This window comes from Lactuca saligna, chromosome 3 (genome assembly GCF_052625555.1).
Source record: "Lactuca saligna cultivar CGN05327 chromosome 3, ASM5262555v1, whole genome shotgun sequence".
NCBI classification, from domain to species: Eukaryota; Viridiplantae; Streptophyta; class Magnoliopsida; order Asterales; family Asteraceae; genus Lactuca; species Lactuca saligna.
Window position 1 is genome coordinate 59,711,002 of NC_136419.1, and position 24,405 is coordinate 59,735,406.

Here is a 24,405-nt window from a genome sequence, read left to right on the forward strand (position 1 = left end):
TTTATTTGTTTTTGTTAAACTTTTGTTGGTAGTTATTAGAATCTCATGGTAAATTTGAAAAAAGAAATCAAGAAAGTGTAGTTAATGAGATCTGATAGCCATTCTTTTTTACAGATTTTTTTGTTTGTAGTCTAAAAATTGTATTAATTTTTTTTTTTTGTCAATTTTATGATTTTCATGTTAACATATATATTTCTAAGCTCAAGGCTAAAGGCTGAAGGTTGATAGTGGCTTATAGACTCTTGATTTTATGATCCAAGCTTGATTTTTATCATGTTAATGGTTTAATGTAATCTACAAGTTCATGGAGATTTATGTGTACATCTTTGTTTATTTTTCATTTAGCTGGTGACCAAATGGTTTTGGTTTCTCCAAAGTACAAGTTTTTTTTTTCTTTGTAGTGTAGTATTTCTTACAGGTTTAGAAAAATATATGAATTTAGAAATTTTCAGTTCATTGGTATCTTCTGTTAATGTTGTTTTTAATTTTGACTAAACCAGTTCTTCAAATATTTCACTTTATACGTTTTGTGTTTGTTATACGATATCTATTAATGTTCCGGTAACAACATATTAAAAAATTTTGTTTTGATTATAAGAAAATGTTAAATACCTTTGATTTTGGGCTTCTATTGAACTGCTTTACTTATTTTTTTTTAAATCATGTTATGAGTGGTTGTACATGTCGTAAGAAGTGTTTGGCAGAGGTGTTCATGGGCAGAAAAGTCCCTAAACACATCTGTCTTGGGTCAAACCGGTTTTGGTCTTTAAAAAATAATTGGAACTGGTTTAAAACTGTCTTTGTTAGGGTTAGAAGTTGGTCTAAAATGGTTAAAAAAAACCGGGTTGGGAGAAACTTATAAACCCTTTTGTATTTAAAAAAACTTTAATGGAAACAAATACATTGGTGCTCATGTTAGCCGAGTCAAAGAAGCATCATTAAAATAGACGAAGCTTATGTACCGGAAGTTACCTCAATTGTTCAAATTGATTGAATATGATAATATTCAATTTAGAAACTTTTTTTACATGTTGAAAAATATGATAATATTTTGTTTTTTTTATCAAACAACGTTAAAAAATTATTAAAATTAAAAATATTAATATGCAGTTAGGTTATTCAAAAATTTTAACCTTGATTTTAATTTTCCTGTCCCGAAACTCGAAGCCAAAATACATTTTTATCATACATGGTAAAGTTATAAAAAAAACATCTAGACCATTTATGTATTAACACACAAATATTATTTTCATATATACAAACCAATATTTTAAAAATAGTATTTTATTTGTCATGTAATTGTACTATAAGCACAAAAATGATTTTTAGTTTAAAACTAAATGTCATCAGTCTTTATAGTAAAACCACATTGTTAAGTTAATATAGTAAGAAAAACTTGAATGTGTATTTAAAATACTAATTTGTGAACAAATAAAATTTATGTCTAAAAAATAAAATAATTAAATATTAAATATATAAATAATAGCTACTTCATAAATATCATTAATATTCTGTTATTTTAATTAAAAAATACCATAAACTATAACACAAATTTTATGATAATCATCTTGTTTCCACCCACTCTATTATTGGCGAGTTAAAGAAATCAACCTACCAAAAATCAAACATACATTGCCCATTGTATTACTTGTGTACCCAAAACTAACATCAAAATGAAACAATTTGCAACACATCTTCAACCAATTGTCGCCCAAGAACTAATCGAAGAAACGAAACAAATAGTTGTCCCTGCATCGTGCGAGTACCCTACTAGTATATATATATATATATATATATATATATATATATATATATATATATATATATATATACTAGGTGTGAAACCCATGTATTACACAGGTTGATTTAAAAAAAAGATTAAATATTAAAGTGTAAACAAAAAATAGTTTTTAATGTACAACTTTAAAATAAGGAAGATACATATTTATTGCAATTTAATATCATATATATCATATTTAATACTTGAAAAATTAAATATTCTCCTATTATTGTTCCTACAAATCTTTATATCCGGTTAAATGATGATATGTGTCCTATTAGTGTACTAAAATATTATTAAATGAGCATTAAATGTTACACATGTCACTATTTAATTGAGTAGAAGGATTTGTAGGAAATAAAAAGTAGAAGGATATTTAATTTCTCTTAATACTTTACATGTATAAGTATATGACTTTAATTTTAAAATTTGAAACAAACCAAAAATTGACAAGTAGATAATATTTATTTAAAAAATACCACAAAATGACAAGTGTCAAAATTTATGAGAGATTGACATGTGGCAAAAAAACATTCACTTATTAAGGAGGATATATATATATATATATATATATATATATATATATATATATATATATATATATATATATATATATATATATATATATATATATAGGTTTAGGTTCTATGGAAAACAAAAAACCCTAAAAATCATTAAAAAAAAATACTTAGAGATCACAAAACTTTTTTTTGAATTTTTTTTATTAAAAAATCACAGCTTTTAACATAAAATTGCTGAAATTTTTTTTGAAAAAAAAAATGTTTTTTTTTCAACGAAATTGTCAAAAAGGCTGCGATTTTTTGATACAAAAAATTCAAAAAAAAAGTTTTGTTATGTCTAGGTTTTTTTTAATGCATTTTTATGATTTTTAGGGTTTTTTTGTTTTTCAAATAACCCTTTCCTATATATATATATATATATATATATATATATATATATATATATATATATATATATATATCCTTCATGACGAGATTAGGGTTTTGAGGTTTACCAAAACCATATGTAATCAAAGTAGATAAGAAGACAACAGATAAAGAAATTGTGGAACTCATGTGGAAGATATGTGATCAATAAAATAGATGCAATTTATGGCTAAATTGGGATGATAACTCTTTATTGATGTCTTAAACATAAATTTTGTAGAATTTATGTCCGCAACTTTACCGGTTAAATCATGTCTTGTAAATATAGTGATTTAGCATATGTGGAAAATGTTTGATAATATAAATGAGGCAGATGAATGAATATGTTGTTACTTTATGATCATGCCCTTTGATTATGATACATAATGCATTAGAATTGATAATCCTTATTACATGGTAAAGAAAATGTGAATATGCATAGGCAAAATGATTTTTAAATGTTTATGTGGTATATCACCAAGGGAAAATGACTTATAAAGATAATTATGTTTCATAACAGTTTAAAAAACATCATTCAAGTTTGTGGAACTCATGTGGAAGATATGTGATCAATAAAATAGATGCAATTTATGGCTAAATTGGGATGATAACTCTTTATTGATGTCTTAAACATAAATTTTGTAGAATTTATGTCCGCAACTTTACTGGTTAAATCATGTCTTGTAAATATAGTGATTTAGCATGTGTGGAAAATGTTTGATAATATAAATGAGGCACATGAATGAATATGTTGTTACTTTATGATCATGCCCTTTGATTATGATACATAATGTATTAGAATTGATAGTCCTTATTACATGGTAAAGAAAATGTGAATAGGCATAGGCAAAATGATTTTTAAATGTTTATATGGTATATCACCAAGGGAAAATGACTTATAAAGATAATTATGTTTCATAACAGTTTAAAAAACATCATTCAAGTTTGACATGTTTAAAAAACACTATCTAAATAAAGTTTTTGTACAAAATACACCAAAATATTATATGTTTTGTGTTGGAAAATTGGTTTTACCAAATTTCAAAAATGGATTTTCCCCATTTTGAGCACGAATTCCGACTTTTAAATGTAATCAAAATGGACAAATGATTATGTGTTCGTGTTCTTCTCCGTTTTCATATATCACACGTCCAAAATTGATTAAAAATGAATGAAAAAATATTTATCAAAATGAGATAGTTGAAAGAGATTAAAAGGGAGTTAAATGGGTTTTGTTTCATCCTACGTTGTTGGGAGAAAGAAAATGAGATAAATATATAACCACAAGGATTTCTAACCCTTTGTAAGACTTATAGAACCAAAGGCTCTCTCTTGCCTTGACACGTAACGGGTACAAACGCGAGCAAGTTTGACAACCTGGATATGGATATGAATGCACCATCGATCAACCTGAAAAGTTCAAAGAATTTTTTATAATTAGTTTCTTTTCATTTAGCATTTACAAACCCAAATTAAATGCTATTAATAATAGATGTTGCTTTGGATTTATTAATTAATTATGTTCTTTAATTGACTGTTACATTTTGATGTTTACCTTTTTGCATTTATTTTCTTTTCGTTAAGTAGTTACAAACTCGAATTAAAGGCTATTAATTTATTCGATTTTGATTTATTAATTAATTATGCTCTTTAATTGACTATTACGTTCTGATGTTTAATAACATCAGTTACATTTTACAATATAAATAGACCATCTCCTTGATTGATTAGATTCCACCATATGATCAAATCGTCTCCTCATTGCTTTCGTTTCTAATCTGCTTCTTTCTCCTGCTACAACCAAGGTATTTTTCGGGCTAAGAAAAGGTTCGGGCGATCCTAAAGAATCGTTTTTGTTGTTGTATCCTAGAAAATAAACACCAATATAAAGTGAATTTGTTTAAATAATATTGTGTTAAACATATGCCTCAACAACAATTGTTTAAATCATTTTCCTTATCATGAAAGGTTAACTTTGAGGAAGAGGTTATTTGGTTTATTTGGGATCAAAAAGTTCATACTGTAAAAAGGTTAATGTATAAAAACAATTATAGGTTTCTTAAATAGCGACCACTTCTCCCCCCCCCCCCCCCCCTACACATACTCTCACTACCAAGGGTGAAGAACACATGTCTTCGTGTAATGCCCAGTTTTCATTAATAGGTAAATGAATTTTTCTCACTTATTATTTATAAAATACATTAATGTATACTAGCACAATAGAAAAATACGAGTTATCATGTCAAATTGTATTTGCATCGAAGTAAAACATCCAAATCAGACGTTATGCATCCTATCTTGCATCACACCAACAAACTGAACAACATTATTGTAAGACACCCATTTTGATACTATTTGTGAAAATCATTAATAATATCATCAAAAACACAAATATAGTCACTATATTAATAATAGTGGCTTTTTTTGCATGTAAAATAATTGATAATTCTATTAAGATCAATTTTATCTAAACTATATAATTTTTTTTATGATATTGATGCCTGATGACTTTAAGTGGTAATTCTTCAATAACTTCCAAAGCTGCAAAATAACATCTAAAAATCACTAACATTAATCACAAATATGATAAATAACATAAATCTAATAACTAACAATTTTGATTAACATATTACCTTATCAAGTCAGAAATTTGATATTCCATCCGTCCCAAAATAATTGTCCATTTTTTACTTTTAAAGTCTTTTTTTTTTCAACTTTGATCTTAATTATTTTTATTTGTGTTATATATTACTTTATGAAACTTATAACAATGAAAAAAAAATTAAAATACAATTCATTTATATATTTAACATCAAATATTATCTATAAAAAATAAAAATATTTAAGGTCAAAGTTGAAGAACAAAGACTTGAAAAGTCAAACGTGGACAATTAATTTGGGATGAGATAGTATATATTAAGTTGAAACTGTGTAAGAATCAATAAAAAAAATAATAAAACTCGAAATTAGAATGAGAAACAAAAATCACAAAAAATGAGAACGAATCAGCAACACAAATCATAACCTAATTCAAAACATAAATCAAATCAAAAACATATAGAAAAATCGAGAATGAGAAGTAGAGACAAAATCAGAACCTAACAAAAAAAACTAATGGATTAAGAAATCTAAAACTAATAAATTCAGAAATATGAATGAAAAAAAGAACTAGAAATAATAAATTAGAATAATTGATCGAAATTGAACCTTATAGGCAAAAAATTAGAAAATCGGAACAAAAGAAGAACCTGATAGGTTTTACAGGTTACAAAAAAATATGAGGTGGAAAAACTTAACCCTCAGTTTACATGCAACCTTGTAACGACCCAAAAATCACGATTAAAAAATTCTTTTAAACATTACTAAAACCATGTTTATGGAAACCGCATCATAAGTCATAATATATTTTCCGAGTATTAATTCAAAACATAATCTTATTATCAGAGTAAACATTCCCAGGTTAACTGACTATGGTGTGTGCACTGCAACCTCTCCGAGCTCCTCTTTTGAAAACTGAGTACCTGAAACCAAAAACTGAAATCGTAAGCACGAAGCTTAGTGAGCTCCCCCAAACTACCACATATCATACAATAACATATAAAGCACATCTTGGGCCTTGCTTACTGTATCGGACCGAGGTCCGGACTAAGTGGGGCATTGCCCCCTGCATCGGATCGAAGTCCGGAAACTGACTGGGACCTTGTCCCCTGCATCGGACTGAAGTCCGGACTAACTGGGGCCTTGCCCCCTGCATCGGACCGAAGTCTGGAAACTGACTGGGACCTTGTCCCCTGCATCGGATCGAAGTCTGGACTAACTGGGGCCTTGCCCCTGCATCGGACCGAAGTCCGTAACTAACTGAACATAGCATAACATAAACATATCAACTAGCATGAACACATATACTGCATACTGCATCGGGCCGTAGCCCGGAAAACATAACACATAAATCCCGTCTGAGCCACGAAGGCATCAAACATACTAACTACTGCATCGGACCGAAGTCCGGAAGCTACTGCTAGCTAAACGGGTCGACATTGTGGCTTAGACCCATTCCTACTGGAAGGAAACTCACCTGAACTGCTGAGCTCTGCTGATAACCCTCTAGCTGCTAACCGACAACCCTCTGAGGCGCTGCTGCTCTAGCTCTCCGTGCTACCAATATCAATATAACACTTAGTCTGACAGTCCTCCAAAAGTAAACTAAGTCAACTCTTGTCAAAGTCAAAGTCTTGGTCAAATTCAACCTTCCAGGTTGACCCTACTCGCTGAGTCAGCCTACTAACTCGCCGAGTTCATAAGCTTAGAAACCCATTTCATTCGCGACTCGACTTGCCGAGTCAGACCATGACTCGCCGACTCTACTGATTTCCGAGTCCTGACCTGTCCAACTCACGGGGTCCCCACTCAACTCACTGATCCGAGTCTTAACTCGAAGGGTTTGGGGTTTCGCGACTTGACTCACTGAGTCCAAGAACAGACTCGCCAAGTCCAAGGCAATCTTCAACAGACTCGCTGATTTGTTCATCCAACTCGTCGAGTTCATCTCCATCTTCATAATACTCGTCGAGTCCACTCGAAGGACTCATTGAGTCTATTCAGTCCTTCAAACATTCAGAGGCTTTTGAGTCATGCATGGACTCCAAACTGCAGATCCACTCTTGTAAAGCCTATTCCTCACGTTAAGTGGCAAACTTTACGTGTAGCTAAGGAGATCTAGGCTCAAAACACCATAAACTAGGGTTTAAGACAAGGAGGCTTCACATGCTCATCCCTAGAGTCAACTAAGGGACTCGACGAGTTCTTTCAGTCCCTTTTGTGTTTAGCCCTTTTTAGTGGGATCTAAGGTCCCAAACTCCAGATCCACCGTTCCCTAGTCTAGTTACCACGTAAAGTTGCAAACTTTATGTGCATGCAAGGCGTCACAATGCTAAAACATCAAAACTAAGCTCCTTACAAGATTTTAGTGCATGGAAAGGGTCTAAGCTGGATAAAGTGAGCAATTTTATGTTATTAGGGACCTTGAGAGGTCCTGATATGGAACCATATACCTAGGATAAGTCCAAATCCGAGTATGACCCATTTTGCACCAAAAGTGGCCATTTACTTCAAAGGAAAGGGATCTAAGCAACTAAAGAACAAGGTAATGACTTGATACCACAAGATGGTCGCCAAAACAGAGTAGATAACGAATCTACTACTCCTCTCCTTGCTCCTTCTTCTTCAAGCTCTAAAATCCTTCACAACCACACCAAAATTGCTCACAAAGCTCTCTCTCTCTCTCTCTCTCACACACACACACACTCAAGAAGGTGCAAGGTCCAACTAGGGTTTTCTCTGGCTAATGAAGTGGTAAGGGAGGCCACAAGAGGTGGGTTATGTTCTTTAAATTAGGGTGCAAACCCTAAAAATTAGGGTTTTCCTTTACAGCACCTACTCGTTGAGTCGGGGCCTTCTAACTCGACGAGTAGGATCTAAATCCCGCATCCTCATAACGGTCTCTACTTGACGAGTTTGAGGTCCCCAACTCACCGAGTCCATGCACAAAAACCTAAAAATTAGATAAATTAAATAATACCTGGAATAGACGTTACACTTAAATGTGCTCTTGAGCATTTCTGCTTCAGCAACAATCAACATTTGGGTCAGATCAATTAGGGTCACGTCAATATTCCTCATGTAAAAGTTCTCAATGAACTGATCATATGACTTTGGAAGCGAAAGAAGAACCAAATTAATGGCTTGCTCCCTTAGGAAAACGACACCCATTGGATCAAACTCGTCAATATACGATTTCATTTGTAGAGCATGCGTACACACATAATATCCTTCTTGATGTCTACATGCCAATAGGGCTTGAGTTGTCTCATATCTTTCAACTTGAGGAAAACGTGACGTTAGGAGAGTCACATAAATAGGAGGTGGAAGAGTTAAAGAAGCATGATATCAAGTTCCACCAATTCCCAAAGAAGTGAAAACATTTTCACCTTGATGAGAATGTAGAAGATCATCTCCAGAAGGAAGAGTAAAATCATTTCCAAAAGAATGAGGAAGACCATTTCTATCTTCATACGACATTTAAAATCCAAGTTAGTTGATTTTAATCCTTAATTATTAACCCAAATTTTAAATTAAGGCTATGATCCATATTTTTTATTCGAACTTTGAAGAGGGATGCCATAATCAAATTTAAATCTATTTTAGGTATGGAAGACTTTCATATATCCCAATCTTATGAAACTCATAGATCTTTTGAAATTCATTGAATCTTATCAATGCCATGTTTATTATGGAATTATACTCTCATTTTTGTGACTGTGATGTCGAGGATCACAAACGAGATGTGAATAATCATGAAAACCCGCTTGGCGCCCTCAAGGTCATTTATTATGTCACATTTTTGTTGTGCCGGGTAACCACACATGCTCCATCAACAATGATAATTTTCGAGATGTCCATCATATCTCTTTATAGTCTTTATTAGTGTGCCGGTTAACCACACACGCTCCACTAATGACATATAAAGCACCATTTGTGTTTTCATGGATTAACATACTTTTCATATTTTCCTAAAGTAAATAGAGTGAGATTTTTTAAAGAAGGTTCTAGTACTTTTATATCATTATACTTTTAATGAGATCATGTCCTATCAAATTTGTTCGACTAACAACCATCCACCACACATGAGAGCTATGGGTGAGAGTGGACACCCATTCAACGACCATTTTATAGGTCGCTTCCTTATACCATCTTTATAGCATGGTTTCGTGAACGAGACCTACTATTGATTTGACTGTCTTTTCTTATACATATAGTAATTAACTTTTAATAATATATGTAAGGTGTATTTTAAAACTATTCAAAATATGAGGTTTAAACATTAATTATTTAAATTTAAATATTTTGATTACTTAATATTAAACCAGATATGATTTGTCTTTATTTTTTATTTAAACAGTTAATTAAATTAGTTAAAACATTATGGATTAAATAATTATTTATAATTAACAAATTAATAAAAAAAATTCAAATTTAATCCTAATCTAAAACCCTATAAATTTCGAAAATAGGGTTTGGGTTTATCATGTTTTAATTATTTAAATTTTAAGGCTTTTAAAATAACAATTGAGAAAACAAGATAAACCTTAAAAGGGCTCCCTAATTTTTGAAAAAGGGTTAGGGAGGCTAGGGTTTCAAGAACCCTAGCATATTTCAAAATTTCTAAGGTGGAGGCTAGAGTTTCAAGAACCTTAACAAAAATCGAAAATACCTCCCTTAGGGTTTAATTTCTATAAACCCTATTTTTTTTTTTTTTGATATATTCAACATTGTGCAATATCAATTGAAAACTATGATGTTGATACCACTGATAGGTTTTATAGGTACAAAAAAAATATGTGGTGGAAAAACTTAACCCTAAGTTCACATACAACCTATTGGATTTAAGTTTTCTCTATTGATTGCAACAAACAATTGAACATCAAGAACCCTCGGAATACCCTACAATTTTTGAAATTCATAAAGGGTTTTAGGTTTTACATACCTTTTGATTATTGTAGTAAATAATCAACAATTCCTTCTTGAACAACTTTAGAAAGCAAGCACTAGAAATCTCATGCCTCTAATGGTTTGAAACCAAAACTTAGTAACTAGAATACTTTTAGGAGAGGGAAAGACAACTCAAAATTTTGGCTCTAGAGAGGGTTATAGGATGGACCAAAATAATGAACCCCATAGGGGGTTTATATAGGTGAGTAAGGAGTCTTGGATAAGGCGAGTTTCATTTGATAACCCTTGTCCCTTTTCTTGCTCCCTAAAGCTTCCAAGAAGCCCTAGGAACCTCCAAAAATCGCCGCCCTCATGTGGGAAGGTTCTAGAATCCTTCAATGCTCAACTTTTGAACATTGTCACATTTAGTCCCCGTATTTCCAATTAATCTAATTAATCACAAAATTAATTATAATTAATTTTTGATTAATTCTAAATTAATAAATATAGTTTATAATTAATATATTAATCATATAATAAATCAATAAATTATTTATTTTGATTTATAATTAATTTATTAATCATATAACAAATTAACAAATTAGCATCTCTCTCCAAAAGTCATTATATTCGGTTACTAGTTATGAGGGCAACCCAAAAAGACTTTGCTCTTAATTTAAGAATATACCAATTTAGTGATTTTCTTAGACATCTTAATCCAACATAACCGATATTAAATTGCCAACCACAACAGAAGCCATAAATTGTTTTATGTATTACTCATCTTATGAGTTATGATCGAGAGTGAGAAACAAAATAAGGAAAACGGAGGAAGGTGAGATCGAAATTGAGAAGCAAGTAAGAGATAATTGATGCAATATTGCCCTTTTGATGTTTATTAACGATAATAACAAGTAACGAGGACGTCAATTTAAAAGTTTGAGGTCGTCGATTCATTCTCCCACCTGTATAGATGTTGATTCGTGAAAAGCACACACTAGTTCTTAGACTTCCTTGGCGTTTTTGTGCATTTTTTTTATTTCTTAGGCTTATTAAATCCACTTTCTTGGTTTGATTTAAAGTTTGGCTTACTCGGGCTCTTATACACACATACATAATTTAATTTCTTCTATATATACACCATATATATTCTAGAAATTTTGGACTCCTCAAGTTACTGGGAGTGGTGTCATATTTGTCACAGTCCATGTAGGCGTCACGTCAGATTTTCCACACTCCTTCAAATTTTTGCCATTTACATGTCATGGGTTGCCAGACTTGTCATGATATTTAAAAAAAAATAATTTAAAAAAATAAATATTTGAAATATACTATTTTTTTTAAACTAAAATTTCATTAAACTAGAAAATAAAATTACAACACAAAAAGAAAAAAAAAAACATAGAATTTCAAATTAGGAACCTAGAGACCAAGGTTATCGATAGTGATAGCGAGGAAATAACGACAACCCACCTATATGTTACGTAGCGATAGCGATGAAATAGTGACACTATTTCATGTTTTGTGATTTTATATAAAATTAAACACTATATTTACCTGCACCTATTCAACAATTAAAAATAACACAGAGAACTAAAAGTACCAGTTTTATTAAGCTAACATTAAGTTCCAAAAGATTTTTACCACAAAAGATTTGTTAGTTTTAGACTCTCAAGTCTAAAATTAAGTTCTAATACCACAAAAGAGAGTGTTATGACTCTAAAAGTCTAAACTCTAAAATACCACTAATCGACTAATCGTTATCCTCATCCTCCTCAAATACGAGTTCATCTTCCCCCTCTATTTCAAAAAACTCCCTATAAACCCCAACATCATTTCCTCTTCAGGTTCATCTACCAAATGGGGCTGTCTAGCTCTAGCTCTACCTTGTAAGCTTGACTCAGCAACCCCAACATCCCCTTGCATCCCCCTTGCCTCCCACCTTGTGTTTTTATTCTTCTAGTTAGATGAACCAGCTCATCCACCTCTATAGCCTCTGCCACAACATCCCATCTCAAGTCATCATCCTCAAACACGAGACCATCATCATCACTCACCAACCACTCAAACGGGTCATGTATGTGCGAGTCTTCCAAGATGATCGGGTCGATCATATCCCGCATATCATACCTCTTCCTTAATGCTCAGTTATATTTGATATAAACTAAATCATTTAGTTTTTGTCGTTCAAGACGATTTCTTTTTTTGAATGGATCTACAAAGTTAAAATTAAACCATTAGTAAATAGTGCAAAGGATATTAATCTTAAAAAAATGAACAACTTACATGTTCAAAAACACTCCAGTTATGCTCACAGCCTGATGAACTACAAGTAAGACTCAACACCTTCACAACAAACTTCTTAAGTGTTGGTGTTGATGATCCATATTGCATCCACCATTTTGCTGGTGCAAGTGTTGTTCTTAATTTAACAGCCATATGTTGCGCAAATAACTCTTCTGCACCGGTATATATATAGAGAGCTCTTGGTGAATCTTGGTCTCATCTTCTTCTGATGACATCTTATGTATGCATGCCATCTAGCCCTTAATCACCTCATTATCTTCTTTCACTCCTGGGTTGTTGTAAAAAATACTTTGATTCAGATAGTGACCAGCCGCATGCAAATCTTGGTGAAGTTGACAATTCCACCTGTCATCAATGATTTTGAAGAAAGCTTTGTATTTGTTAATTTTGTTGTTGAATGAGTATGCAATTTGCTCCTTTTCCCTATCCATGGCTTCATAAATGTACCCCATAGCCAGCTTTCTTTCACTATCTACCAATCGAAGCACCACTAGTAATGGTTCACCAACTTTGACAGCAATATCAATGTTAATCCAAAAACTAGGTGAAAAAATTATTGCGACACATTGAGTTCCTCCCTCCTCCCCTTTGAACCTGCTTTTGTTCCAAGCTTTAGACGTGAACAACTTCTTCAAACTTATCTTATGACTCCTAAAGCAATTTAGAGTTAAGAGGATGGTTGCAAACTGGGTCTTTGCGGGACTAATCATATCTCTTTGACTCGTAAAGTCTCTTAACATATTCAAGAGCAATGTACGGTTGTAAATGTAAGTGTTAACCGCAATTGCTTTGTCTAGTGTCTTCTTAAGATGAGTCACTTTGAAGATGTCTTCAAGCATGAGATCAATGCAATGTGCAGCACACAGAGTCCAATAGATGTGTGGATATTTTTCTTCCACCATTTTCCCCGCCAAAACATTGTTGGCAAGACTATCTGTTACAATTTGAACCATATGATCGAGTCCAGTTTCTTTGATGAAGTAGTCAAACATTGTTGGCAGCACTATCTGTTACAATTTGAGCCATATGATCAGGTCCAGTTTCTTTGATGAAGTAGTCAAACAACTTAAATAAATTCTCTCCTGTTCAAACAACAACAAAAATAGTCAATAACAGTCTAAACAAGAGTGAATAACAGTAAAAAAACATAAACAGATTAATCTTTCATGGTACATAACATAAACAAAATAGAACAACGAATATAAACATAAGTAAAGTACATAACATAAGCAACATAGAACATAAACATAAGTAAAAAACAAAAACCAATGAATACCTGTATGAGAATAAGAAGGTGCATCTACATATTCTAGAAACATGCTTCCTCTAGGAGTATACACTAAGAAGTTGATAAGTGCTCTTCCTTTCCGATCCCTCCAACCATCAGCCATTAAAGAGCACCCGATTGCCTTTTTCTCGGTCTCATTAAGTACCAAAAGTTTCTTTGTGTGCTCCTTCTCTAGCTTCAACAGAGGAACACACACCTCATGGTAGCTAGGGGGTTTCATACTGGGACCATGTATAGCAATGGCTTTAAGTGCAAGCCCTAAACTATCATACTTCACCGCGTTGAATGCAAGACCTGCATCATACATCCAACAGGCAAACTCCTGAACCGATTCATTTCTTAGTTTTTTGTGAAGCTGGTTATGTTCGGGGGTTCCCACCAAGTACCCCTTCTTCTTCCCTGTTTCAGTGGATGGCCTGAAATGAGTATCCAAAGTGCCTTTTACTTTCTTGTTGTGTAGGGTTGACTTGGAGGACGAAATAACCCTCTTGCCTAATGAGAAAGGAACCTCACCAGCTTCTTCTTCATCTTTATCATTTATATCCACCATATCATCATCAAAGTGAGGAATGCGATTCCTTTCAACTTTATCTTGTTCCTGTTTCTCACGGATGTCTTTAAAAAGTTTCCTAATATATGGTGGAGCTCTAAGACATTTGCAAACTGAAGTGGAATCACTAGCAAGGTGATGTTTATGTCTTGTAATCCCACCTTTGCCAACATTTGGACAATAATTACACAACACCCAATTTATAGTTCCTTCAACTCTTTTGCCATGTTTCCATCCAATATCATCATCTTTTACACCAGGAGGCATGCCTGACCAGAAGATAGAAAGAAGCCAATATCATAAGAATCACATAATCAAAGATCATACAATAGAATTCAAAGAATCTCATAATTTAGAAGGTAGAAGCTAAAAGCTTAAATTGACCAGAAGATAGAAATTAAAGTCTTACCTTTTTGAAGTTGAAGTCTTGCAGAATTGATCAGAAGATAGAAGTTAAAAGCTGAAATTAGAAGAAATTAGTTAAAGTCTGAAACCGAGAAGTTAGAAAAAAACAGAGGAATTTAAAAGTCTTGCCTTTTTGAAGTTGAACAATCGAGATGGATTCTGGAGTAGTTGGAGTCGTTTGGGAGAAGGGGAGATGTGTTGTTATTGCTACTATCGTAGGATTGGGAAATAACCCGCCAAAACCGATTTTGGTGATTTTGGCGCCATACGTACAATCTTAATCGATTAGAGTGGAAAACACCAAATTGATAGTACGATACCCAGCCTAACCCTATTCCGACCCTAATTGCTATGTATCTTAACGATTTAAACAAAAAAAACAATGTTGCCCTGATTGCTACACACACTATTTCATTGCTACAGGCATGTAGCGACCCAACAAAGCTACGCTACGCTATTCGCTATAGCAATGGTAGCGATCGCTATTAACAACCCTGCTAGAGACCACAAAAAAACATAAAAATTTAAATAACAAAACCACAAACTTAAAATAACGAAACCTAGATGTCGTATTTTTTTCGCAACCTCCTCTTTTTCTTTTATCGTAATTTCATTTTCACGTCCGGTGAGAGCGCTAGTGCCTCTTGTTAAGATCATCATGGCACATTTTTTTCTTTCTCTTGTGCAACCGCCAAATATTTGTCCAAAGATGTCTTCAAGTTGTCCATTTTGGTTGTTAGTTGGTCGATGTCACCCGAAGCACATCCCGGACCACTTTCCATCGCTTTTTCCTTTCGTTTGGTTCGATCTCTTCCGATGGAACGAGTGACTCTTGAAACCTCAAAATGATCCTCGTCATTGAGGTCAATCCCGACATGCACATCGAACGATTGACTATGCATCGTTTCAGATGTTTTTTTTTAGAAGAACCACCCGTAAAGGTTTCAAAATCGTCGACCTCTTGCCATTTTTTTTTTGATAATTTCAAAATATTCTAAACGTGTAGAAATTTGAAATTAGCCCTTTCTAATTCTGTTACGATTCAAGTTCTTTTGGCAAAATAATTTCGTTGTTTGCACCACTTTGCCATTGTCGTTTGAGACTCAAAAACACGACATTAAACTTCGTCACCACTTTGTTGACATTTCTCCACTTGAAATAAATTTCGTCTTTTTCCAGGTACTCTCCATGATTCATCTCCGCGAGAAAACGCCGTGTAATTTTTCGGAAAAAAGTTGGACAATCTTGGTTGTTTTCGACCACCGTATCTTCAAAATCATCCACTCACGCACGAGCTAATGCTTTTTCTTCGACCTATGACCATTGCTTTGGAGTTGCCATTCTAATTTTTTTGGGTTGTGGTGGATTCTCTTCTGACTCTGATTCCATTTTGGGACGACCTAGGGTTCCCCTTGAGTTTGGAAATTCAAATGGAAGTCGGGAAGATCATCAAATGGATGTAATTTATTTTCTATTTGGGATGAGAAGTTCATTTGTGATTGCTATTGAAATTGAAGTTGTCTTTGAAGTTGTGGTTGGTTTTGGAATTGAGGTTGGTTTTGGTATTGTACTTGATTTTGGTAGTGATGTTGGTTTTGGGATTGAAATGAGTAATAAATACCTCCAATGTGTAAATTTGATGGAAAATAAATTGGCGTTTTGATTTTAAACGAAATTTGTTGAGATGTTTGGGTTTGGAGTGTTTTTTATTATTTTTATTTATTTTTTATTTTTTTGAGCTTTTGAGTTGGAAAGGGAAATCATTTTTTTTGACAATAAGTGTATTGTTTGAGTGAAAAATGAAGACGGTAAAGTGGGATAAAATAGAATTTGTATTGGTATTTATATAAGGTAAAAAGTGAGGATTTTTTTGATTTTTTTTTTTTTGAAAAAGACAATCAAAACACCTTTCCAACGTTCACAAACATTTAAACCCAATACCCTCTCTCAAATTTAAAGTTTTAGCCGAGTTGATGAGATGAAGTCGACATGTTGATGGCTCGTCTAGTGTTTGCCAACCTAACCGAGCTCATTGCCGAAGCCACTCCGAATGACCCTAGAGACATGGACCCAGAACTACCGTCGATGTTGTCACCGTATGTCCAGGCCTGTTCCCTCCATAGTCGATACTATTGGGTCTCCCCGTCTCCTAACAAGACATACGTGTCTTCATTTTTAGTTTGTTTAAGATGATTGACCTTGAGGGGGCAAGTGGTATATACCGTATTTAAAAGAGCGATTATGTAAAATATATACTGCTCAACTTTATCTTCCCCGCGGCTCTGTTTTCACTTCCCTGCCACTAAAACCCCAAATAGCTGTGCAAGGGGTTTTGTTTCTTGTCACGCTTCAATGGCGTTCTCAAATACCTATCTCTTATCTCCTTCCTCTTTATACAAACTGAATCCTGTTCTTTTCTCCCATCGGCGTTGTAGTGTCGCTTTATCTCGGTTTCATCTTCGTATCCTCAAACCAAGGTTTTTTGTAGGTAATCACGTTTTCTGCCCCTCAATTCACTTCGAAAACCGTGGTTTTTTTAAAAAATCAATAATTTGAGCTTTTAGAAGGCACAGTTTCATCGGAATGTGCTAATTTGTATGCAATTCTTTTGTTTAATTAAAATTTTCAGCTGCTGCGTCAGACAATGGCGTATTTACTTCTCCCGAGATAGCAAAATCTTTTGACTTTACTTCCGAGGAACGGATATACAACTGGTATTACTTTTGATCGAATGTGCCATGTTTCGTATTAACTGAAAAATATGATTCTCATATCATCATTTCTATGTATTAACCATTGATTGCTTCTAGGTGGGATTCCCAAGGGTATTTCAAGCCAAACTTTGATAAAGGAAGTGAACCTTTTGTCGTCACAATGCCACCTCCAAACGTGACTGGTTCATTGCACATGGGACATGCTATGTTTGTAACTCTTGAGGTTTGGTAAATGTTTACTAACAACATAGATTCACATAAAAACTTTGTAAACTTCATCATTTTTTCTTCATTCAATGTGTAAATAAACAAACCATTAATATCTGCAATTGTGTTCCAGGATATTATGATCAGATACAACAGGATGAAGGGTAGACCTACACTCTGGCTCCCTGGAACTGATCATGCTGGCATTGCAACTCAGGTTTGAGTTCTTCTACAAATGGATTTCTGATTATTGTATTCTTAGTCTACTTAGTTAATATATTATATATCTAACAGATGTTGTTTTCAGTTAGTTGTTGAAAGAATGTTGGCATCTGAAGGAATTAAGAGGGTTGAATTAGGTAGAGAAGAGTTCACAAAGAGAGTTTGGGAATGGAAGGAGAAGTATGGAGGAACCATTACAAATCAGATAAGGCGACTTGGTGCTTCTTGTGATTGGACCAGAGAACATTTCACACTTGATGAACAGCTAAGTCGTAAGATTGATATTCCATCAAATTATAAACCTAATAATCTCTGAAACTATGTTTAAACTTTAAATAGTTAATTATGAATATTAAGTATGCTATGTGTATTGAACTCTACGTGTTTACTCAGTAACATAACGTTAATTATCTAACATTTCTTGAATTACTTTCTTCTTGACTTTTGCAGGAGCTGTTATTGAGGCCTTCATTAAGCTTCATGAGAAAGGGCTTATCTACCAAGGTATTGATCACAGATCACTTCCATGTTCTCAAATTAAGAAAACTTGATCAAATTCATTTGACCTTTTGGATAAAATATATTACTGAGTCAATTGATCTTTCATATTTCAGGGTCTTACATGGTCAACTGGTCTCCAAATTTACAGACTGCAGTTTCTGACCTGGTATATTGACCTCAATAGGTTTTCTCTTCCTGCACAACCTTCCAAATTAACATGACATCATCATCCATGCCTTCTTAGGAAGTTGAATATTCTGAAGAACCTGGTTCTCTATATCACATCAAGTATCGTGTTGCTGGTGGATCAAGGTAAATGTTTTTATTAAATAATCATATTTAAAAAGTTTTTTTGTTGTTGTTCCATGAATTAAATTGTTCATCAAAAGGTAACCCATATCTGTGTATGTTTATTTCTACATTTAGGAGTGACTTTCTAACAATAGCAACCACAAGGCCTGAAACTTTATTTGGTGATACAGCTATTGCAGTTAATCCTGAGGTATAAATGCTTAAATCAAACAAAATTATAATTCTCAGTTTGTTAAAAGGGTAAAAAAGTGGTCAATTTGGTCATATTTTTATCTACAGGATGAAAGATATGCTAAATATATTGGAAAGTCAGCCATTGTTCCAATGACATTTGGACGCCATGTCCCAATTATTGCTGACAAGGTACTCATGTTACTTAAAAACAAACGATTATTTATTTATTTCTTTTCAAAGAGTTTAAAATATTCATGTTTTGATACAATTTCTATGCAGTATGTAGATAAAGACTTTGGAACTGGTGTATTAAAGATAAGCCCTGGACATGATCACAATGATTACCTTCTTGCAAGAAAATTAGGTCTTCCTATACTCAATGTCATGAACAAAGATGGAACACTCAATGAGGTTGCTGGATTATACAAGTGAGTTATGAAATTTATTTCTAAAATTATTTAAAAAAAATAAATCTTTAACATATTTTACATCAGTGGGCTTGATCGATTCGAAGCACGAAAGAAATTATGGGCAGAACTTGAGGAGACAGGATTAGGTGTCAAGAAAGAAGCTCACACTTCAAGAGTTCCAAGATCTCAAAGAGGTGGAGAAGTGAGTTAAATTTTTAAAATTTTTAATTTTTAAGGATCTTTTTGTTCATTTGCAACTGGGTTTTATGTAAATTTGTTTTCTTGAATCAGATCATAGAGCCTTTAGTGAGCAAACAGTGGTTTGTGACAATGGAGCCTTTAGCTGAGAAGGCTCTTGAGGCTGTGAAAAAAGGTGAATTGACCATTATGCCCGAGAGATTTGAAAAGGTTATTAATATATTATTTCCTTTATATCTTGGATTAGAAAACTTCAAGACTGAATTTAAATATAAAATATGTATTTTTTGGTATTCAGATATATAATCACTGGCTTTCAAATATAAAAGATTGGTGTATAAGCAGACAATTATGGTGGGGACACAGGATTCCTGTTTGGTATATTGTAGGAAAAGATTGTGAAGAAGATTATATAGTTGCTAAAAATGAAGATGAAGCTTTTAAAAAAGCTCAAAAGAAATATGGAAAAAATGTCGAAATATATCAAGATCCAGATGTTCTTGACACCTGGTTTTCAAGGTTTGTTCACATAACAAACCTTAATGCTTAATTCACTTTCGTTACTTTTTAATTTTTATGTCTAAAATACCCTTTTGGATTTTTTTAGTTCTTTATGGCCATTTAGCACTTTGGGATGGCCTGATGTGTCTTCAGAGGATTTCAAACACTTCTACCCTACATCAGTTCTTGAAACAGGGTATGTGAAATGTATTTAGACATTTAGTATTTTTCTACTTCTTTCATTTTTTTTTATAAAGAAAAAAGATAATTTTTTTTATAACTTTTAAACAGGCATGACATATTGTTTTTTTGGGTTGCTCGTATGGTGATGATGGGGATTGAGTTCACAGGGAGTGTCCCATTTACACATGTCTATCTTCATGGACTTATTCGTGATTCTCAAGTGAGCATAATACAATTTTAAAATAAAAAATCTTGAAAATGATCCATATTTGTTATAACATAATCATTTCTAAGTTTATATTTTATAAAAAAACTATTTCAGGGGCGAAAAATGTCTAAATCATTGGGAAATGTCATAGATCCTTTAGACACAATGAAAGAATTTGGCACTGATGCTTTGCGTTTTACTCTTGCTTTAGGAACTGTGGGCCAGGTTTGCCTTTTTATCTGTTTTTTCTACATTTAAGTAAATTACAAAACTGGTCCTTCTGCTTTCTGATTCTCACCCTGTTTAGTCCAAAATTGAAACTTACTTCACGGTTTCTATCGATTTTTGTCTTAGTAATAAAGTATGGACCAAAAGTAATAAAAAGAATCAGAAAGCACAGGGACCATTTTTGTAATTTACTCTTTTATATTCTTTCTAGTGTATTTTCATATTTTACTAACTTATTAACTACTTATTAATTTATGTTTGATGTTTATTGATTCAAGGATTTAAATTTATCAACTGAGAGACTAACATCAAACAAGGCATTCACCAATAAATTATGGAATGCTGGGAAGTTTGTTCTTCAAAATTTACCAAATAGAAGTGATGAATCCGCATGGGAGAGGCTACTTGCCCATAAGGTTATTTTAGTAATTTCACCACCTTAAAACTTTGACCATGTATTTACTCTGTCTACTCATGCATTTAACTTTTTTCTTAGTTTGATAAAGAAGAGTACCTTCTCACACTTCCTTTACCAGAGTGTTGGGTGGTAAGACAGATTCTTTTATTATTATTATTGTTATTAAATTATATTATTATTTATTATGTTTGGTGATTAATTAGATTTTAAAATTCAGGTTTCAAAACTGCATGTGCTTATTGATGCAGTGACAACAAGTTATGACAAATATTTCTATAATGATGTTGCACGTGAAATATACGAGTTCTTTTGGGGCGAATTTGCTGATTGGTATGTACAAATTTTTCTCAATTTATATTTCTTGATTAAAAATTTCTAATTGGAAAATAAAAATCTTTATTTTTATATTTCTTTTACAGGTATATCGAAGCAAGCAAAGCTCATCTTTACCAATCAGAAAATGAAGCAGTTTCCTCTACTTCACAAGCAGTTCTTTTATATGTTTATGAAAACATATTAAAAATGCTCCATCCTTTCATGCCTTTTGTCACTGAAGAGTTATGGCAGGTAATATTTTTTAAATCGATGTAAAATGACTATAATACCCATGTCTGAATTTTTTATTTGTTTATTGTTTTAGAGTTGTTATTTTTAAACAAATAGTAAAAAAGTAGTAATAAACCGAAAACAGATAAGGGTATAATAGTCATTTTACATCAATTTCTATTAGTTTCTGTAATCTATTAAACAAATGGATGAGAGTACATTGCTATTTCTTGTAGGCATTGCCAAATAGGAAAGAAGCTCTAATAATATCTCCATGGCCTCTTCCTTCACTTCCAAGGAATCTAACTTCCATAAAAAGATTTGAAAACTTGCAAGCTTTGGTGAGCTCTCATCATTTTCATATTTACTTTTATAAAAATTAAAGAGTAAATTACACAGATGGTCCCTATGGTTTGTGGTAATTTGCAAGTTTGGTCCCTAACTCGGAAGGTCCCTACTGTTTGTTTTTGTTGCGCGCTTGGTCCCTGTCTTACATAAAAATACTATTTTGCCCTTGATTTTTTTTAACTTATTTGAATAAACACACCCTCAACCCCACCTCCACCTCACATTACCTTACTTTACCTACTTCACCTTATTTAAATAAATTAAAAAATCAAGGGCAATATAGTCTTTTTAGGTAAGATAGGGACCAAATGCGCAACAAAAACAAACTATACGGACCTTCCGAGTTAAAAAAATAAGTTAGGGACCATATGTGCAAATTACCCCAAACCATAGGGACCATTAATGTAATTTACTCAAAATTAAATAATCCATCATCTCATAATTTTTTAGACACGTGCAATAAGAAACGCAAGAGCGGAATATTCTGTGGAGCCCGCAAAACGTATATCTGCAAACATCGTTGCTAATCCTGATGTTATCCAATATATTTCTGTAAGCATCCAACTCCCTCTTGATTTCACAAAATAGCAACATACTTTACTTTTTATTTTTTTATTTTTATAAATATTTTATGTTGCAGAAAGAAAAGGATGTATTAGCTCTTCTCTCAAGACTCGATACACAAAGCATCAATTTTACAGATTCGCCCCCAGGTGTTTGTGTGTTTTAAAGTATATTGTTAACTAAATATTATTATTTTTATATATTTAATTATTTTAAAATGGTTCAGAGGATGTGAATCAATGTGTGCATCTTGTTGCTGGAGAGGGTTTAGAGGCATATCTTCCACTTGCAGACATGGTGGATATATCAGCAGAAGTTCAAAGGCTATCAAAGCGCCTTTTAAAAATGCAAAATGAATATGATGGACTTTTGGCTCGATTGAGTTCTCCTAATGTAAGTACGCAAAAAATAGCAACTTACTTTCGTTTAATAAACAAAAAACCAAAGTAAGTTGATATTTCTTGCATTTAACCTTTATGTAATTTATGTGTATTTGATACAGTTTGTTGAGAAAGCTCCAGAGGATGTTGTTCGTGGGGTCCGTGAAAAGGCGTCAGAGGCGGAAGAAAAATTGAATCTCACAAAAACACGTTTGTCGTTCCTCCAATCAACAATTTTGGTATCAGAGTAGTTTAATTTCTTCCAATTAATTTGGTGTAACATTTATGCTATTTTTTTTATTCAAGTCTACCACATGCCATTGATTTACATTACATCTTACGTGTTGCCAAAATTTTAAATCATACGGGTTGATTTGTATAACGGAAATTCGCACATTATCAACTGGTTTCCTTCGTTCATGTTTGCGTAATATGTTGAATTTTTGTAGTTTCCAAATCAAAACATGAAGATGCACCAAGAACACAAAACTATAAGCACTTAAAAATTTTATTTCAGTTTTAGTTTCAATGGATACATAATTCGGATGCCATGTTATATATTTGTTTTCCATCTTTAAGAACTTGTGAATCTGATGGAAGGCTTGAACTCAGTGTGGCGTCTGCTTGAGCTTGATGATTCAACAACAAAAGAAATCTAAAATAATTAAGAAATGTTAAGAAAATATGATATGTCGGTTCCTTATAGAAGGACCTCTATGTGAGGGTGTATTGATGCTTATCTTATATTGCTCACAAACAGAAGATATTATGGGCTTATTAATAAGACATGTTTTGTAAAGTTGTTAGGGTTAACCCCAAAGCGAACTGTACCTGATCATAGTTGCATCGAAATAACTGTAAGAACTTGTGAATCTAAGAACTCACGAATCAACGATATTCAGAAAGAAAGAAACCAGATTTCACAAACAAAACAATTTCACAAAGAAAAATCAAAGTTCACAAGCTTTCGGAAAGGCAAATAAGAAACTTACAACAGATGGAAGGACTACTTAAAAATAGCCTACATATAGTATTTTAGCAAAATAATAATAATAATAATAATAATATGAAATTGTATAATTGGCCCCATTTATTTTTTTTGCACCCATTCTTGTTGATAAAATCCAACAAAACCTAAAAAAAACTCAATTTTTAAATTTAATTTGCATTATGTTTATCATAATGACCCCGGTTGGTGTTGATTATAGATCCCGGTGGCGAGGGGTAGTGGCCAAGTATGTTGGTGGTGAGGGTAGCGGCTATGGTAGAGATGGTGAGGACAACAATATGGTGGAGTGGATAGGCTTCTATAAAGAAGTTGAGGGATATTGTTATTTAAAGAGAGAAGGAATAACTTTCTAAATGGTTCTAGTTGATTGGTCCACACGTCTCTCATCGATTAAGATGTTCAAATTAGATGAATAAAATGTTGTTAATGGGTGGATTATTTAGAGGTTGTCTCTGAATGGAACCATTAAGGTTATGTTTGATAAAGTAGCTGAAAAACTAGTTGTTAACTGAAAAGGTAGTTGTTAGTTGTGGTTGTA

At 32.8% G+C, this 24,405-nt stretch overlaps 3 protein-coding genes across 4 annotated transcripts; 1 reads left to right on the forward strand and 2 right to left on the reverse strand.

Moving 5' to 3' along the window:
* Nucleotides 1-12,734: 12,734 nt before the first annotated feature.
* On the reverse strand, nucleotides 12,735-13,454 carry LOC145035590 (uncharacterized). Its single transcript, XM_078984116.1, has one exon. The coding sequence runs from the start codon at nucleotides 13,452-13,454 to the stop codon at nucleotides 12,735-12,737; it is 720 nt and encodes a 239-aa protein (XP_078840242.1).
* A 31-nt stretch (nucleotides 13,455-13,485) lies between these two features.
* Nucleotides 13,486-14,606, reverse strand: LOC145035591 (uncharacterized). Its single transcript, XM_078984117.1, has 2 exons — nucleotides 13,778-14,606; nucleotides 13,486-13,583 (listed from the first exon to the last, which is right to left on the reverse strand). Exons 1-2 carry the CDS (start codon nucleotides 14,604-14,606, stop codon nucleotides 13,486-13,488), a joined length of 927 nt encoding a protein of 308 aa, XP_078840243.1.
* Nucleotides 14,607-17,021: 2,415 nt separating this feature from the next.
* On the forward strand, nucleotides 17,022-23,278 carry EMB2247 (protein EMBRYO DEFECTIVE 2247). Of its 2 annotated transcripts, XM_078985142.1 has the most exons (26): nucleotides 17,022-17,232; nucleotides 17,374-17,458; nucleotides 17,555-17,681; nucleotides 17,799-17,882; nucleotides 17,973-18,159; nucleotides 18,338-18,391; nucleotides 18,502-18,554; nucleotides 18,633-18,700; nucleotides 18,815-18,890; nucleotides 18,980-19,063; nucleotides 19,154-19,302; nucleotides 19,369-19,486; nucleotides 19,576-19,692; nucleotides 19,781-20,001; nucleotides 20,090-20,179; nucleotides 20,275-20,386; nucleotides 20,489-20,599; nucleotides 20,881-21,018; nucleotides 21,099-21,149; nucleotides 21,238-21,350; nucleotides 21,440-21,587; nucleotides 21,803-21,907; nucleotides 22,365-22,466; nucleotides 22,555-22,627; nucleotides 22,705-22,871; nucleotides 22,981-23,278. In XM_078985142.1, exons 1-26 carry the CDS (start codon nucleotides 17,097-17,099, stop codon nucleotides 23,107-23,109), a joined length of 2,898 nt encoding a protein of 965 aa, XP_078841268.1. In that variant the 5' UTR covers nucleotides 17,022-17,096; the 3' UTR covers nucleotides 23,110-23,278. The 2 variants fall into 2 exon arrangements, with proteins under 2 accessions (XP_078841268.1, XP_078841269.1); XM_078985143.1 differs by lacking the exons at nucleotides 17,022-17,232; nucleotides 17,374-17,458 and having other exon boundaries at nucleotides 17,553-17,686.
* The last annotated feature ends 1,127 nt before the right edge of the window (nucleotides 23,279-24,405 follow it).

Bases quoted from the DNA above. Each gene is read 5' to 3' on its own strand.
- LOC145035590 (XM_078984116.1), bottom strand. From the start codon at position 13,454: ATGGTTCAAATTGTAACAGATAGTCTTGCCAACAATGTTTTGGCGGGG.
- EMB2247 (XM_078985142.1), top strand. From the start codon at position 17,097: ATGGCGTTCTCAAATACCTATCTCTTATCTCCTTCCTCTTTATACAAA. The intron at 18,891-18,979 runs GTATAAATGCTT...TTTTATCTACAG, and splicing joins CTATTGCAGTTAATCCTGAG to GATGAAAGATATGCTAAATA. The intron at 22,872-22,980 runs GTAAGTACGCAA...TATTTGATACAG, and splicing joins CTCGATTGAGTTCTCCTAAT to TTTGTTGAGAAAGCTCCAGA.
- LOC145035591 (XM_078984117.1), bottom strand. From the start codon at position 14,606: ATGCCTCCTGGTGTAAAAGATGATGATATTGGATGGAAACATGGCAAA. The intron at 13,584-13,777 runs GTATTCATTGGT...TTGTTTGAACAG, and splicing joins ACCTTCTTATTCTCATACAG to GAGAGAATTTATTTAAGTTG.